Source organism: Salvia splendens, unplaced genomic scaffold (assembly GCF_004379255.2).
Source record: "Salvia splendens isolate huo1 unplaced genomic scaffold, SspV2 ctg461, whole genome shotgun sequence".
Lineage (NCBI taxonomy): Eukaryota > Viridiplantae > Streptophyta > Magnoliopsida > Lamiales > Lamiaceae > Salvia > Salvia splendens.
Genome location: NW_024599114.1, coordinates 7,901 through 25,620, shown reverse-complemented (window position 1 = coordinate 25,620; position 17,720 = coordinate 7,901). Strand labels below are relative to the sequence as shown.

Genomic DNA, 17,720 nt, shown 5'->3' with positions numbered 1-17,720 from the left:
GAAATGTTTTTAAATTAATTGTAATTTTTAATAGAAGAAATGAAGTTGTTGGACTTAAGAATAGTTAAGAATAGAGATGGTGAAGAGATTAATGGTTGTGAGTGTTGTCTTTTAAATAAACGATGGAGTAAAAATTGGTATGGGCTCATGAATAATTGAATAGAATAGACAGTTAAGAGACACCGTTGCGGATGCTCTTACGATAAAGGGATTAGAAGCTTTTGAAATGACACGAGTTTTAACTTACAATTGATAAAGTAAGAAAGAGAAAGAGATAGAAAATAAAAGTGATTAAAATTTTATTAGTAGAAACCTAATCTCACCAAAAAGATTTTCTAAAATAAAAAATGTAAAATTTTAAGTGACGGGCTAAAATATATAATTGCAAGTTTTAAAAGACGGACAGAGAATGTAAAGAGAAAAAAAAAAGAGAATTATGGGATGAAAAGTGGTAACCATTTTGCCTCTCTTTGGTAAGATATTAATGATCCCTTGCGCCTCAAATATCATAATTTATCAAAAGTTATTTTGTTTAGATTTGAAACATGTTTCTAGTAAGAATTATTCCCTTAGTCCGTTATTAATTGACTTAAGTTAGGGCTCAGTTTGATTTTAAAAAATATAAAGAAAGTTGATAATAAAAATTTGTAGAATGTGTGTTCTACTTTTATGTGCTCCATCTGTCCATTATAAATAGTCTCATTAGTGGACGATACAATTTTATTGCGAAATTAGTAATATACGCGAGAGAAATAGATAAGATGAGTTAAGTTAGACAGAAAATATGGATAATGAAGAAAGAAAAAAAATTAAAAGTGAGTAATTAAACATACAAATAAGTGTGCAGATGATTAAGATTCACTTAAATCTTATCGCTAAACTTGTTTTCATATCACAATCTGCTACAGGATTTTTTTATAAACTAAATGAAAAACCAAAATAGTACTATAAAATAAGATAAGAGAGCCCTACCCACCACCACCTACCCACCCATTATAAAAGGCCACAAACTCAGCTTCTAAAACACCAAACCTTTGTAAATCATCACCTCTCAAACTCTCCAAAGACTTATTCACACATTTCCAAAAACTGATTTTGGAAACAATCAAAGTTAATCTACCAAACCAAAACACTACCCTTTTTATCCCTTTTTCAACTCTCCACCAAACCCTCATTTTATTCAATATTCTCCCCATTTTCATCTCTTTTCACACATAATTCTTGATCCAACTTTTTTTGCAACAACAACTTTTTCTTCATTTCTTGACACAATCAACAAGAAATGGAGGATAGAATGCGGCGTTCGGGGCGGCAAACGAGCCGCAGCGCCAGCCGGAGGATGGTGGAGGAGGTTTTCGCGGGGTCCACCGCGTCGAGGCAGAGCGTTAGGGCGGGCGAGGACGAGGAGGCCCTGCGATGGGCGGCGCTCGAGAAGCTCCCGACTTACGATAGGCTGAGGAAAACGGTGTTGAAATCGTTCATGGAGGCGCCGAGTCAAGGGAGAGTTAAAGTTGTTCATAAAGAGATTGATGTGAGAAAAATGGACATGAATGAGAAGCAAGAATTCATTGACAGATTCTTCAAAGTTGCTGAGGAAGATAATGAGAAGTTCTTGACAAAGTTTAGAGATCGCATTGAGAAGTAAGTTTCATCTTTCATTCATGCACACCAATTGATACTCACTCTTTCCGCGAATAGAGTCTTGTTTTTCTATTTTGGTTCGTCGGTAAAATAAACTCCCAGTTCATAACTATATATATAAAGGCCCCAACTAACTTTCTTCTGACCATTTTTCTTAATATTTCATAAAACTCATGCAAAAAAAATGGCACTCCTAATCACGGACTGAAGGGGGTGATTAGTATTTTAATTGATTCAAGGAATTTGTCAAATTTTATTGACTTGGTCCTGATTTGGATTTTACTATATGCATGAGTATAACTTGTTATTTTGTTATTGTAATTTGTTGCTTTAGTTATGAAACCTTGCTTATGGAGTAGTACTATTTTGTTTTTAGTTTTTATCAAGTTGTCACGCGTCGTTTTTTATTAATAGTCAGACGCTGTAGCTAAGATGATTGTGGTGGGTGATTGAAAGCGAAGGCTAAACAAATATACTAATGTATTATCTTTAAAAAGTATAAGCTGATATTTGTTTTCTATGTATTTTTTTTTCAAAGTTTTCTATGTTCGGTAAATTGCATTTACTAATAATTTTACTAATTAATTATAAAATTAATAAAATTATACAATGACGAATATTGAAAATTGCTTTAAATTAGTTCAACCAATTAGTTGTTCACGGTCGAACTGAACTATTTATCCGGTTCAACCAAGTACAAGTTCACGGTCGAACTAGACGGTCCAGTCCGACTTTTAAAACAATGCCTTCAATGTTCTATTTTTGTATGTAAAAACTAAGAATAAGGACTTCAAATTAAAGTATGAGAAGTTCAAATAAAAGAATAAGGAGTTCAAATTAAAGAATACTTTAAAGTGATAACATGTGTACAAATAAAAACCTTCAAACCACATGAAATCAGTTAATGCTTAATAATAGTTTGCATAAATGCAATTAATTTGTTAATAATCTTGTGATTACACAGGGTCGGAATTTCCCTACCTACTGTTGAAGTGAGATTCGAACACTTGACCGTGGAGGCGGACTGCTTCGTCGGAGATAGGGCGCTTCCAACGCTGATCAACACGGCGCGCAACATCGGCGAGACGGCGTTAGGTTGCATAGGAATTAGGCTGGCTCAGAAAACTAAACTCACTATACTAAAAGACGTCTCAGGCATCATAAAGCCTTCTAGGTAAATTTTTGTAAAAAGAAAATACTACTTATATAATTTAATTTAATTTGTTAATTAGTACTTAGTGGCAAATTGAAATTAGCAAGTTAATGATTAATTTTGGCTGGACAGGATGACCCTTTTACTAGGGCCACCATCTTCAGGGAAAACAACTCTTTTGTTGGCTCTGGCAGGAAAATTGGACCCTGCTTTGAAGGTTTGATTTCTCAATGACATGTCATTTATCTATTGTTCACACGTTTTTATTTATTGGTGCAAGTAGGCTTACCTGTTTTGTACCAAATCTTGAGACTTAATTAATTAAATTCTCTTCACTTTATTATGAAAATAAACAGACAAGGGGAGAAATCACATACAATGGGCATATGCTAGATGAATTTGTACCTCAAAAAACATCAGCATACATTAGCCAAAATGATGTTCATGTAGGAGAAATGACCGTCAAAGAAACCCTCGATTTCTCGGCAAGATGCCAAGGGGTCGGGTCACGCTATGGTATATCTTTTACTTACCCGCTAGTAGTTAATTTAATTTTATAGTAGTATATTTATTGGGATTGTTATCAATAATAATTTTGGGGGGCCGAATTGCAATGTGGAAATATTATGCTTATTGTCATTATATTTTAGTTAGGTGTTAATATTGAAATTATTAAACAGAACTTTTGACTGAGCTTGCAAGAAGAGAAAGGGAAGCAGGTATTTTTCCTGAGGCAGAAGTGGACTTGTTTATGAAGGTAATTAAAAAAAAAGCTTAGCTAAGCAGTTGGGTCTAAATGTTAGCTTAACTAATTTTTTGTGGATTATTAAATTAGTTTCAAATTTTTAACAGGCAACTGCTATGGAAGGTGTAGAGAGCAGCCTCATTACAGACTACACTTTAAGAGTAAGGATTCAAAATTCTTATGAAATAAATTGATGGTGCCATTATTTATTCTCCATTCAAATAAAATACCATTTCTTCGACAGAAAATAATCTTGTTTTTTATTTCGTATATTAAAATTATTTTTTATCTATTCATTGTATATTTTCTCTAATAAAAACTAATAATATTTTAACTATTTTTTTAAATCTATTTTATTTTACTAATTTTATACTTGTGTCGTTCTCTGCTAAAATTATTTTTTCTGGCAAGATAGAGTAATATTTTATGGTGTAAAAGGAAAACAAGATTATTAATAATTTCCTTATATTTTAATACTATATTCAAATAAATGCAGATATTAGGACTAGACGTGTGCAGGGACACAATTGTTGGAGATGAGATGATGAGAGGAATATCTGGAGGCCAAAAGAAACGTGTCACAACAGGTTTACTGATATTCTTACAAGTTTTAGTAGGTTTTAGAATTAACATTTGCAGTAAAAATTTAGTGGAGGAAGAGTAACATGTAGTAATAGTAATAGTAATTAAATTGAAGGTCTATTTTAGTGAAATTATAGAAAACAAAAAAGAAAGTGATCATTGTGGGAAAAGGTTTGTATAATAAACGCATTTGTTGACAAAATCCACTAGTGAGATACCAAATCATTAGAAGTTGACATATCAACACAACTCATTATGTTTTTCTTTCCCATTATGGTAATGGGCTTACTTTTGGGCCTTACTCAAAGCCTTCTAACATTACAGGAGAGATGATTGTTGGCCCAACAAAGACGCTCTTCATGGATGAGATATCCACAGGCCTAGACAGCTCCACAACATTTCAAATTGTCAAATGTTTGCAACAAATTGTGCACCTAACTGAGGCCACCATCTTCATGTCCCTCCTCCAGCCGGCCCCCGAGACGTTCGATCTATTCGACGACATCGTCCTCCTCTCCGAAGGCCAGATCGTTTACCAAGGCCCAAGAGAACATGTAGTTGAGTTCTTTGAGAGTTGTGGCTTCAAATGCCCTGACAGAAAAGGCACTGCTGATTTCTTACAAGAGGTACTAACTTATTACAATCCTTTGTTTTACTTTATTACAAGAGGTAGTAACTTATTAAAATCTAATTTTGCAATAGGTGACATCAAGAAAAGACCAAGAGCAGTACTGGGCAGACAAGCACAGACCATACAGTTATATCCCGGTGAGCGAGTTCGCGAGGAGGTTCAAGCGCTTCCACGCGGGACTACGCCTTGAAAACGAGCTCTCGGTCCCCTACGACAAAAGCAGAAGCCACAGCGCCGCCCTAGTGTTCAAAAAATACTCGGTCCCAATGATGGAGCTACTCAAGGCCAACTTTGACAAGGAGTGGCTCCTCATTAAACGCAACTCGTTCGTCTATGTCTTCAAGACGGTCCAGATCTTCATCGTGGCCATCATCACCTCCACACTATTCCTGAGGACTCAGATGCACACCAGGAACGAGGACGACGCCTCAACCTACATTGGCGCCCTGTTGTTTAGCATGATCTGCAACACCTTCAACGGCTTCGCAGAGCTGTCTCTCGCCATACAGAGGCTTCCGGTCTTCTACAAACAGAGAGACCTTCTCTTCCACCCTGCTTGGACTTATACTCTCCCAAACTTTCTTCTCAGAATCCCTATATCCTTGTTCGAGGCCGTGGTTTGGACGCTTACAACGTATTACACAATCGGATTCGCCCCACAAGCGGCCATGTGAGTTCACTCACACTGACTACATGCCATCCATGCCTAATCTTGCAGCCTATATAAATGAACATTTTCTCTCTCCTCAGATTCTTCAAGCAGTTGATTCTCACCTTCGTCATCCAGCAGATGGCTGCGGGGATATTCAGGCTGACTGCAGGGCTGTGCAGAACCATGATCATTGCCAACACGGGAGGCGCCCTCACTCTCCTCCTCGTGTTCCTTGTAGGCGGCTTCATCCTCCCCAAAGGTTGGAAGCATCCATCACCACCTCAGGCTTCTGTCATCCATAAATACAACTAAACTTTTCTTTGTTTCTCAGACAAGATTCCTGACTGGTGGGGATGGGCGTATTGGTGTTCGCCTCTCTCGTACGCATACAACGCCATTACTGTAAACGAGATGTTCGCTCCCAGATGGATGAACCAAGCGGTATAATCTCTTTTTTTTGAACTTATTAAATATCATGAAGCTAACATGTTTTTGTGGTGCAAATGCAGGCATCGGACGGCATCACACCATTAGGCATAGCGGTGTTGAACAACTTCAACATCTTCCCAGATAAAAACTGGTATTGGATTGGATTTGGAGCTCTTGTCGGATTCACGTTGCTCTTCAACATTCTCTTCACATTCTCACTCATGTATCTCAACCGTAAGTTGTGGGATTCGCGTTTTGTAGCGCCTATACTTATAAATGTCGCGACTCATTCTCTTTACGTTCGATACCAACAGCTCTTGGGAAGCCACAGGCTATAATATCTAAGGAGCAAGCAAGAGAGATGGAAGAGGAGTTGATTGGAACTAATGCACCGAGACTCAGGCCAACCAAGTCGAAAAATGACTCTTTACCCCGAGCCTTGTCGACAAGAGATGGAAACAAAACTTGTAAGATCACATTAATCTATCTACTAGTAGCAGTAACATAGTTCGCTTATAATGTTTTTCCATTATGTCAGTTGAAATGACAATGCAACGGATGAGTAGTGGTTCGTCTATAAATAGGAACGACGACTTAAACCTTGGTGTGGCGCCAAAGAGGGGAATGGTGCTCCCGTTCACCCCTCTATCCATGTCCTTCGACAGTGTAAACTATTTTGTCGACATGCCACCAGTAAGGACTCTAAAATTTTAACTGTTTTTTTGTTTACTTTGAGACAACTAAAACATACCTTCGATCGTGCAGGAAATGAGGGAACAAGGAGTCACCGAGGATAGGCTACAACTGCTGCGTGATGTAACCGGGGCGTTCAGGCCTGGAGTGCTGACGGCCTTAATGGGAGTGAGCGGAGCAGGTAAAACGACGCTGATGGACGTTCTAGCTGGCAGAAAAACCGGCGGTTACATAGAAGGTGACATCATGATATCTGGATTTCCCAAGAAAAAAGAAACATTTGCAAGAATCTCTGGATACTGTGAACAAACTGACATACATTCGCCTCAAGTCACTATCCACGAATCTCTCATCTACTCAGCCTTCCTCCGTCTCCCTAAAGAAGTCTCCAAGGAGCAGAAGACGGTGAGCTCATGCTTCTTTACTGACATATATAAATATTACTAATCATTTGTAGATTTTAATTTGATATTTTATGTTAGGCCTTCATTGATCAAGTTATGGATCTTGTTGAGTTGGAGAGTCTCAAGGACGCCATTGTAGGCATCCCCGGGATAACAGGGCTATCGACAGAGCAGAGGAAACGACTGACCATCGCGGTTGAGCTAGTTGCGAATCCTTCGATTATATTCATGGATGAGCCCACTTCTGGACTGGATGCAAGAGCTGCTGCCATTGTTATGAGAACTGTGAGAAACACAGTTGACACTGGGAGAACTGTGGTCTGCACCATCCACCAACCTAGTATTGATATTTTTGAATCTTTTGATGAGGTAATATACACATTTTTTATCTTCTTATGTTCAACCATTTACTAATAGTATCTTTCTTTCATGAAATTAGTTGCTTCTCATGAAGAGAGGAGGCCAGGTTATCTATGCAGGGCCGTTAGGCCGCCATTCGCAGAAAATCATCGACTACTTTGAGGTATTCAAACATATTACTAATATGAAAATGTATGCTTCTTATCTCACGTACCAAATTGCAGGCGGTTCCGGGAGTTCCGAGGATCAAAGACAAGTACAATCCAGCAACATGGATGCTGGAAGCGAGCTCAATCGCGACAGAATCCCGACTAGGAATGGATTTTGCAGACTACTACAAAACCACAGAGTTATATGAGTAAGTAAAAACTATGCTAATGTTTTGCAAACCATCATATTTGTGATCTAACTAATTTATACAGGCGAAACAAGGCATTGGTGAAGGAGCTGAGCACGCCGGCTCCAGGCGCACATGACTTACACTTTGAAACAGAGTTCTCACAGCCGAGTTGGGTGCAGTTTAAGTCCTGCCTCTGGAAACAATGGTGGACTTACTGGAGAAGCCCTGATTACAACCTCGTCCGCTACTTCTTCACCCTCGCTTGTGCCCTCCTTGTTGGCACCGTCTTCTGGAGAGTCGGCCACAAAAAGTCCGTTTCGTTTTTCTTCATTTTCCATTCAACTAATGTTTTTCATGTCCTGACATTGGTATGTTGTCGACAGGGGAAGCGACTCGGATCTATTGACAGTCATCGGGGCTATGTACGCCTCAGTCTTGTTTGTCGGAATAAACAACTGTTCAACGGTTCAGCCCATTGTCGCCATCGAAAGAACAGTTTTCTACAGAGAGAGGGCTGCAGGAATGTACTCTGCCTTACCTTATGCTCTGTCTCAGGTAAAACTATTTGAAATACAAATCCATGCGGGCAGGCTTGACCCAAACCAGACAATATCATAGTAGTGTGCAGTTGACGATCCTCTAACATATATGTGATGGACTTTCGTTCAGGTGATCGTAGAAATACCATACGTGCTCATCCAGACAACCTACTACACCTTGATCGTGTACGCCATGGTGAGCTTCGAATGGACATTCGCGAAATTCTTCTGGTTCTATTTCGTCACTCTCTTCTCCTTCCTCTACTTCACCTACTACGGCATGATGACCGTCTCCATCACACCCAATCACCAAGTTGCAGCCATCTTCGCAGCCGCATTCTACGCCCTCTTCAACTTATTCTCGGGCTTCTTCGTCCCAAGACCGGTAAGTCCAGCTAAAGCCCTCACCGTTATTACAATGCTATGTTTTACTATCTCTAACTCTTTGTTTTATGTTATCAGAAAATTCCCAAATGGTGGGTGTGGTACTACTGGATCTGCCCCGTGGCGTGGACCGTCTACGGCCTAATCATCGGACAGTATGGAGATGTGACGACAACTATAACGGTGGCAGGAAACAATGGACCAACATCACCTATGATCAAGACTTATATTCAAGATCATTTTGGGTATGATCCTGACTTTAAAGGCCCGGTTGCTACAGTTTTGGTTGGTTTTGCAGTTTTCTTTGCTTTCATGTATGCTTACTGCATCAAGAATCTCAATTTCCAGATGAGGTAGAGGTAAAGGTAGATATATAGGAGTATCAAATGTGAATTATTTGTAGATATATAATTTTGAAGGCATATATTTGGATAATATATAAAAGTAGTGCTACATGCAATTTTGTGAGCATGGACTGACTCAGTACTCCATACCAAAGAATATATATTGAATATCATAATTTGTAGTATTATGTAATCCTTATTTCACCTATTAATGAGAAAAATTATTTGGGTCACGTTTATCATTCATTATTATTTATAAAATTCATAAATATACTACCTTTATCCCTTATTAAGTAACGTGTTTCTTTTCGATATGAGATTTAAGAAAAGTGTTGTTTAATTAGTTAAGTGGATAGAGAATAAAATCTGAGATAAAATAAAATAAGAAAGGTTAAAAGTGTGGATTTTTTACAATAATAGAAATAACTGACTTACTTTGGGATGCCCATTTTGGGGTTATGGTGCATAATGGAAGACTTGCATATACAAATAAATCAAACGAGCAAATCTATTTGACCGATTATGAGATTAATTGATTCACACGTTAAACATATGATTGCAAATAAGAACGCAAATAATTCACGCATAAGGAATTAAACCCTAATTCATAGTTTCAAATTTACTGAACTGATTCTCTAGAGAATCGAAGATTGGTTGTTACGTTTCCAAGTGAAGTTCTTCGTAATTTCTTTCAGAAGAAAGGAAAATTTTCGAAATCCTCAATCTTGGAATTTTCGAAAATTGTGAATGATTCACTCTTTGTTTTTTGTTCAGACTCCTTTATATAGAGTTATATAGTCGGTCAGACTAGGGATCCATGAAAGTTGAATTTGGTAAAACCATTTAGTCTTTTGCTAATTAAATTGAGCTTAATTTAGTTCAAGACCGAACAGATATATATTATTATCAGTCACTACAGTAGCAATAATAATTACTGCATGTTCGATCCCAAGTTGCAAGTAATCAGGGTTTTTCTCTTTAATTTATTATTTTTCACGTTTAAGATATAAATAGCCATTAATTCATTCAAATTTGTTATTTGATTTTAATTAATTAATAATTATTACTATCTGTTTTCAAGAGTTGCTAATTCAAAAACATTATTTATGTTAGAGAGAAATTATCTTGGCAGCCTTGAGCACAAAAATTATATCGAAATAAAGAGAGAAATTATGCCAGAGAGAAAAAAAACTAAGCTAAGAGTTGTTAATTGAGTGGATGAGAAGTATTAGAGCATCCTGATACGAGTCTTATCTATCTAGTTTAGCATATCTTCTATTATTATTTTATTTAGATATTATAGGGATTTAGCATATCTTTTTGTATCCACACATATTATAAATATGTGTGGAAACAAGAAACATCTCCTAAGGTTGCCGACGAGGCTGATCTCGCGCTCAACCGCCCCTTTTAGCCGTCCAAGTCACGACCCAACGTTGGGCGCTCGACAACGACGACATCTCTGTTTCTTGATTTTGTGTGGAAATCGACGTTAAGGAGGACGGTCCTTAACAACTGGTGCTTTCATCCAGAGCTCACTATCCTCCGTCTGCGTTCATCCATATCCCCAAATAAATCACCAACATTTCTACGGCAATCACGATTCAGTCCGTCAACATGTCATACGACTACGCCGGCTATCGTCGTCGTCAATACGACTTCCCTCAGGCCACACAGCCATTCCGTCCCTACCAGCCGGCCCAACCTCACCGTCTAACCAGTTGGGACCCTCCGAGCAGCAGGGTAGAAGTACTTCACCCGCCGTCGTGGCCTGATCCAGAATCACCCTACGTCTCACACCACTTGGATCCACCTGATCGTCGCCCATGGCCGAGATACCAGGCCATCGGGTGCCGCGATCGCGCGCAAGAGGCTTGGCCCCGACACCGCGGTGGCTACGTCGAGGGAGGTGGCCACCTATCTGATCATGGAGATCATCAGACCCAATTAGGGTTTGATCGCTACCCGACAATCGCAACGCAACGGCACCGCCCAACGTGCTGGGACCCACCAGCGCCCTTGGGAGGAGGTAAGAGCGCGAGTCCAGCCCGCCTCCCACCAGCCCCGCTACTTCACCGAAAAGCCAACGCGGGACCTGTACAGTCAGCCCGCACGTGTGACCAGTCAAACTCCGAAGCAGCCACGCCTGCCGCTAATACGGGTCTCCCAGGCGGAGAAGTCAAAACGGTCCAGGTTAGGTCTCTGCTGGCACTGTCCCGAGAAATGGGTGATGGGACATGTGTGTAAACAACGCATTCTCTGTTATGCGGATGATGGGGTGTAACACCCCGACTTTTTCTACCTTTTTACTTATTCTTGAAAGGACGTCGTTTGTACACCTGCAAAATTTTCATCTTTGTTTCCTTATTGAAAAAAAGGAATATACATGTTTGGACCTATTAAATTTATTATTTTACAAGTCCAAATGTCCTTGTTAATTTTTTTGAGTGTTGGGCCATCTAAATTTTCTTATTCTTTAACAAAGTTGGGCCAAATTCTATAAATAACATATTGAGCCCAAAATTCTTCATAGAACATCTTTGCAAGCCCAAGATCTTTCCTCTCCTTCCCAAACGCCAACTCTTTAGACTCCCAATCAGCCATGACCTTCCACCTTTCATCTTCCCTCTTCAATTCTACAATTAAAGGTCACACGAGTTAAATACATCAAGTTTCTTTACTTCTCCCATTCCCTAACACAATCTACAACCACTAGCAAAACAAATTGATAGAGAAACCGAGGGAGAAAGAGAATAGAGAAGCTCTTGGTTTTCAAGGTTCTACCACCACAAGTCACGGTAATACCCATTCTTTTCTCTTTTGATCGTTGTTATACATTGCATATTGTTGGAAAGAAATCAATCAAGGATCAATCAAGCACCAAAGAATTGATATGCACTTAATGATAATTGATACTAGGGCAAATCCTTACCATGTATAGAAGATTTCTTGTGTATCATATTGTGTATTTAGACAGCCCTTTCCTCTACTGTAAGAATCGAACTACATGAATAAAAATACAGCCTTCAAACATGGCATCAGAGCATGCTTTTCGATCCAAATTGATGGACTCAGAAACTGATTCATCATAGTCCAATACCTTCCTCAAACCTCTGACCAAAACAGGGCAGAAATCCATCCATACCTACACAAAAATGTCAGACGACAAAGAAGATAAACCATATGCAGAAGATCCAAGATTGAGTATGAGTAAACAAGTTACTCTAGCAGTCAAACTTAATGGAAATAACTATCCTCTATGGCAAAAGCTGATGAGAATTGCCATTGGAGGGAGACGTGCGAATCGGCACATCACAGGAGTACCACAACCCCCAGAACCGGGAGCGAAGGGCTATACCGAATGGGAAGAAACCGACATGATCGTGTTCTCATGGATAGTCGACAATATCGAAACTGATATTGTCGTGGACTTCGCTCACCACCAAACCGCGCAAGCTCTGTGGGAGAGCTTGTCTGTTACATTCGCTAGCACCGCCGATCCATACCTGCTGTACGATTTGGAGGAACGAGCGAGTAAAATAGTGCAAGGAGAACAAGGACTCGAGACTTACTGGCGACGTCTCCACGGAATCTGGATAGAAATAGATCGATGCGAAAATCGTCCGATCGATTGCTGCGACAAAGGGGTCGGACAGTTTCGAACCTACATCGGAACGAGACGATTATTCAAGTTCCTTACCGGATTGAATGAGAAGTATGATGGAATCCGGCGAGACATCCTCAAAGAGCAACCACTGCCCTCAGCCGAAGTCGCGTACGGACGGGTGAAACGAGAAGCTACCCGGCTCAAAATCATGCCGCCGGCAGCAAACACGGATCCTCCGACCGGCACGACGAATGACGACTCATCATCGGGCGGAGTAGGGCTCGGATTCGCGGCCCGGAATCTACCTCAGCAACGCCCCAATCATCCCCCACCGCCACGCGCCACCGGACCCAACCGACGAACAGGTTTCAAACCAGACAAGTCAAAGATGTGGTGTTCCCATTGCGGAAAACAGAAGCATACCAGAGAATCTTGCTTCCTCCTGGTCGGATTTCCCGACTGGTGGGACGAAAACCAGAAGGCAAAGGCCCGATTGGCGATTGGGATGGAAGAGAATGGAAGCGGCGGACTATTCCCAACCGGAGGGGGCAACCGCGAGGCTACCAACCCTCGGGGGAGGACCGGAGATGGAGACTCCCGAGCAGGCGGGGGCGGCAGACGTGGAGAGGCGGACGGGATGATCGGAGAGGCAGCGTTCGCAGAGAGGAAAAGAGGCGTCGCGGGAATTGGAGGTACCGGATTAGGGTTGTCTAACCCTAATCCACAAGTTTTTCAATTAAGTCCCCCCAGTATGCCTAAATTACATAAAGTACCCCACAATTTAGAATCTGACCCCTCCATAAATAGTTGTGTTCAAAATGGTCCCCAGCCTATTAAAAACCGAAAATCAGCCCAAACTTTGTCAAAAATATCATATCTGACCCCAAATCCCTTTGCACCCCTAGAAAAAATATCTACTGCTTTTATGGCCCGGAATATAACTGATTCTAAGGAGAGTGGATGGATATTTGATTGCGGGGCCACGGATACAATGACATATGATAAGACTGATTTTTCTGTGATAAATGAGGCTATGAAAAGTTCAATTCAAACTGCCGATGGGGAATTGACAGCCGTTAGTGGGAGTGGGACCATTCAAATCTCACCAACGTTAAAATTGACCAACTGCCTTTATGTGCCCAAATTGTCCCATAAACTCATGTCTATTAGTCACGTGACTAAAGAGCTCAATTGTACGTTACTGATGCATCCCAATTTCTGTGTTTTACAGGATATCAGGACGAGGAGGATAATTGGGCGTGGCACTGAGCGTCAAGGCCTCTACTACGTGGATGAGATTACTCAACAAGGTGGCACCGCGATGCTTGCTCACGGATCTGCTAATCGAGAAGCTTGGTTGTGGCACCGCAGATTGGGACATCCATCCTCGGGTTATCTTAAAATTCTGTTTCCTAAGTTTTCTAAATTTAAAGACATTTCGTGTGAATCTTGTGTTTTGGCGAAAAGCCACAGACAATCTTTCAAATCTAGGGAGACTCGAGTTGAGAGTATTTTTTCCTTGGTACATGCTGATGTGTGGGGCCCAGCGCCTGTTGTTGGTGATCATGGTTTTAGATATTTTCTCATATTTGTGGACGATTGCACAAGATTAACTTGGGTATATTTTTTGAAAAATAAGTCAGAAGTTTTTCAAATATTTGTCAAATTCTTCACCTTAATTCAAACTCAGTTCCAAACTTCTATTAAGGTCGTTCGATCTGACAACGGTAGGGAATTTGTTAATAAGGAAATGACAGAATTTTTTCAAAGTAAAGGCCTCGTTCATCAAACCACTTGCCCCTATACCCCGGAACAGAATGGAGTAGCGGAACGAAAAAATAGGTTAATTTTGGAAGTCACCCGAGCCCTGTTTTTTGACTCAAATGTTCCTAAATTTTTGTGGCCCGAAGCTGTTGCTACCGCTGTGTACTTAATCAATCGCCTTCCTACCAAAATTTTGGGTATGCGAACCCCCCTACAGGTACTTTCGACCCTTGCTAAAATTCCAGAACCCCTTACTCTTTCCCTTCGAGTTTTTGGCTGCTCTGTTTATGTACATATCCCCAAACATGAAAGAAGTAAATTTTCTGCTTGTGCTCTTAAGTGTGTTTTCTTGGGATATGGGACAAATCAGAAAGGGTACCGTTGCTATGACCCCACTTCTAGGAAAATAATAACAACTATGAACTGTAATTTTCTGGAGTGTGAATTTTTTTTTCAAACCCAAACTCGGGGTCAGGGGGAGAGTTATAATAGCCAGGGGGAGAATTCGAGTGACAACATTAGACCCCTTAGTTGGGCTGTGTCGCCACAATCAGACGACTCACTGGCGGAACCAACAGAGCAGGCTAGTGTCACCGCCGAGTCGATCCCGTCTACTATGGAGCCTCCTCCGTCGCCTACGTCTCAATCGGATCCTCCTCCAGTGATATCTGAGGTAATTCCTGAAACTAGCTCAGATAGTACAACTATCATGACTAATGAGTCCGGTGTAGAGGAAAATACAGCAATTGACGGTGATACAGGAAGGTATGTACTCCCACCAAGGAGTACTCGAGGTGTACCAGCAAAGCGCTATAGCCCAGAGAGGACTAGCTCAAAAAGTCGGTATTCTGTGGCAAATCTGGCGAAGGCAAACTTGAGTGAGATGGCAAGGGCGTTTGCAGCAGCCCTCTATGAAGAAGAGGAACTACCAGGGACAGCAGATGAAGCCATGGGAATTGCCCATTGGAGAGAGGCAATGCTAGTTGAAATGAGAGCCCTGATGAAGAATAAAACATGGGAGGTATGTCTAAAGCCAGATGGAGTCCGCACGGTGGGGTGTCGATGGGTCTTCACCATAAAAAGGAGGCCAGATGGATCTATTGAACGGTATAAAGCAAGACTGGTGGCGAAAGGATACACTCAGACATATGGGGTCGACTATGCTGAAACGTTCTCACCAGTTGCGAAGATGAGCACTATTCGGGTGTTATTCTCTATAGCGGCAAACAGAGATTGGCCACTGCATCAGTTTGATGTGACCAATGCATTCCTACATGGTGAACTGTCAAAACCGATTTACATGGAGACACCGCCTGGTTTTTCAGGAGATTTTGAAGGAGGAAGGGTCTGTAAACTGAAGAAGACCTTGTACGGACTCAAACAGTCACCTCGAGCTTGGTTCGGGAGGTTCACGGAGGTGATGAAGAAGTACGGATACAAGCAAAGTAACTCAGACCACACACTTTTTCTAAAGAAAAGAGAAGGTAAGATCACATGCTTAATCATCTATGTAGACGATATGATACTCACGGGAGATGATGAGGATGAGATCAACCAGTTGAGGAATAATTTGTTTACCGAATTCCAAATGAAAGATTTGGGTCTACTCAAGTATTTCTTAGGCATAGAAGTATTAAGGTCAAGAAAGGGAATCTTCATTAACCAAAGGAAGTATGTACTCGATCTTCTGGCAGAAACCGGGTTACTTGACTGCAAGCCAGCGGATACTCCTATGGTACAGAATCATGGGCTGCAGATAGTTGAAGGGGCAGAATCGACCCCTCGCACAAGGTACCAGCGCCTAGTAGGGAAGTTGATCTACTTATCCCACACTAGACCTGACATTGCATATGCAGTAGGGGTGGTCAGCCAGTTCATGCATGCACCCCAGACTGCTCACTGGGAAGCGGCATTGAGGATTGTTCGTTACCTAAAGGGAACACCGGGGCATGGGATTATGTTTGAAAACCATGGACACCTTGAAATTCATGGTTTCACCGATGCTGATTGGGCTGGAAATCCTAACGATAGGAAGTCAACTGCCGGCTACTTTACTTTTGTAGGGGGAAATCTTGTTACTTGGAGGAGCAAGAAGCAAAAGGTAGTGGCTCTATCAAGTGCTGAAGCTGAGTTTCGAGGAATTAGAAGTGGTCTGACTGAAATCCTATGGCTAAAGAAGTTGATGACGGAACTGGATCTGATCTCACGAGAGTCGTGTAAACTGTTCTGTGATAACAAGGCAGCAATCAGTATATCAGAGAACCCAGTCCAGCATGATCGAACGAAGCATGTCGAGGTTGATCGACACTTCATCAAGGATAATATTGAAGCTAAGGTGGTGGAAATCCCGTTTGTTAGATCTGAAGACCAACTGGCAGACATCCTCACAAAGGCAGTAGACTCGAGGAGCTTTCATGGAGTATTGGACAAGTTAAGAATGGGTGATCCCATCACTTAACTTGAGGGGGAGTGTTGGAAAGAAATCAATCAAGGATCAATCAAGCACCAAAGAATTGATATGCACTTAATGATAATTGATACTAGGGCAAATCCTTACCATGTATAGAAGATTTCTTGTGTATCATATTGTGTATTTTAGACAGCCCTTTCCTCTACTGTAAGAATCGAACTACATGAATAAAAATACAGCCTTCAAACACATATCATCACCGTTAACTCGGAATTAAATCGACAAGTAACTCAATCAATAACGCAATCAATCGAACACACCCATCGGACATCAATAATGGAACTCTCACTGTGAGTGATCGAAATAACATAATTGTAAAAGAAACTTAGCTTTCGGGGCTGTTCCGGGGTTGTGCGGGGCTTTTCGGGTGAGTTTCGGGACGAATCGGGGGGCTGTGGTGACGTTTTGGTGCTGCACGACCACCAACGGAACAGCAGCGATCAGCACCTGGCTCTGTGCAGTGGCAGCAGCAGCGGCTGACTAGTGGCTGGACGACGGCCACCAGCAGCGAGCAACGGCGACAGAAGCAGCGTCCTCCCGGCGACGGCTGGTGAACAGCAGCGGCTGCGTGGCAGCGTGGAGTGAATCGGAGAGAGGCGACGGAGATGGAGAATTGGGAAAAAAAAAATAAGATAGAGAGAGAGACGTGGGATGTGGCAGTAGAGATGGGTTTCTTTTAAAAAAAATTTGGGCAACTGTTTTCTAAATAGTTAATGGGCCTTGTGCTTGTTTTTCTTTTGTTTTAAAAGAAAAAAAGGAAGGGGGAGTACACAGTACCTGTATTTTGGAAAAGGGAGTATGTAACTTTAAAATTTTTATGTTCTTTTTGATGTTTGTTCTAAAATGGAGGGTGTGCTGCACGTGTAATTGGGGTTGAATATTTTGGGCCAGATTAATTAAATTCTTGGGTCGATAATTTAATCGTGAGGAATTGTTTATTTAATTCTCGGAATAAATTAAGGTACGATATAAATCTAATTTC

The 17,720-nt window shown here is 41.1% G+C and overlaps 1 protein-coding gene and 1 long non-coding RNA gene across 2 annotated transcripts; one reads left to right on the top strand and one right to left on the bottom strand.

Annotated features, from left to right (window-relative positions):
* Window positions 1-1,018: 1,018 nt before the first annotated feature.
* Window positions 1,019-9,130, top strand: LOC121790286 (ABC transporter G family member 35-like). Its single transcript, XM_042188546.1, has 22 exons — window positions 1,019-1,641; window positions 2,606-2,815; window positions 2,927-3,011; window positions 3,151-3,310; window positions 3,475-3,551; window positions 3,647-3,700; window positions 4,036-4,126; window positions 4,446-4,747; window positions 4,824-5,422; window positions 5,503-5,663; window positions 5,736-5,845; window positions 5,914-6,067; window positions 6,148-6,300; window positions 6,372-6,526; window positions 6,599-6,931; window positions 7,009-7,299; window positions 7,370-7,453; window positions 7,515-7,648; window positions 7,713-7,940; window positions 8,014-8,185; window positions 8,300-8,554; window positions 8,632-9,130. The coding sequence occupies exons 1-22, from the start codon at window positions 1,283-1,285 to the stop codon at window positions 8,908-8,910; spliced, it is 4,446 nt and encodes a 1,481-aa protein (XP_042044480.1). The 5' UTR covers window positions 1,019-1,282; the 3' UTR covers window positions 8,911-9,130.
* Window positions 9,131-11,154: 2,024 nt separating this feature from the next.
* Window positions 11,155-17,407, bottom strand: LOC121790285. The gene is made up of 3 exons (XR_006048249.1): window positions 16,826-17,407; window positions 11,830-12,042; window positions 11,155-11,533 (listed from the first exon to the last, which is right to left on the bottom strand). It is a non-coding gene; the product is annotated as an uncharacterized LOC121790285 (long non-coding RNA).
* Window positions 17,408-17,720: the final 313 nt, after the last annotated feature.

Bases quoted from the DNA above. Each gene is read 5' to 3' on its own strand.
- LOC121790286 (XM_042188546.1), top strand. From the start codon at position 1,283: ATGGAGGATAGAATGCGGCGTTCGGGGCGGCAAACGAGCCGCAGCGCC. The intron at 7,300-7,369 runs GTAATATACACA...TCATGAAATTAG, and splicing joins TTTTTGAATCTTTTGATGAG to TTGCTTCTCATGAAGAGAGG. The intron at 8,186-8,299 runs GTAAAACTATTT...ACTTTCGTTCAG, and splicing joins TACCTTATGCTCTGTCTCAG to GTGATCGTAGAAATACCATA.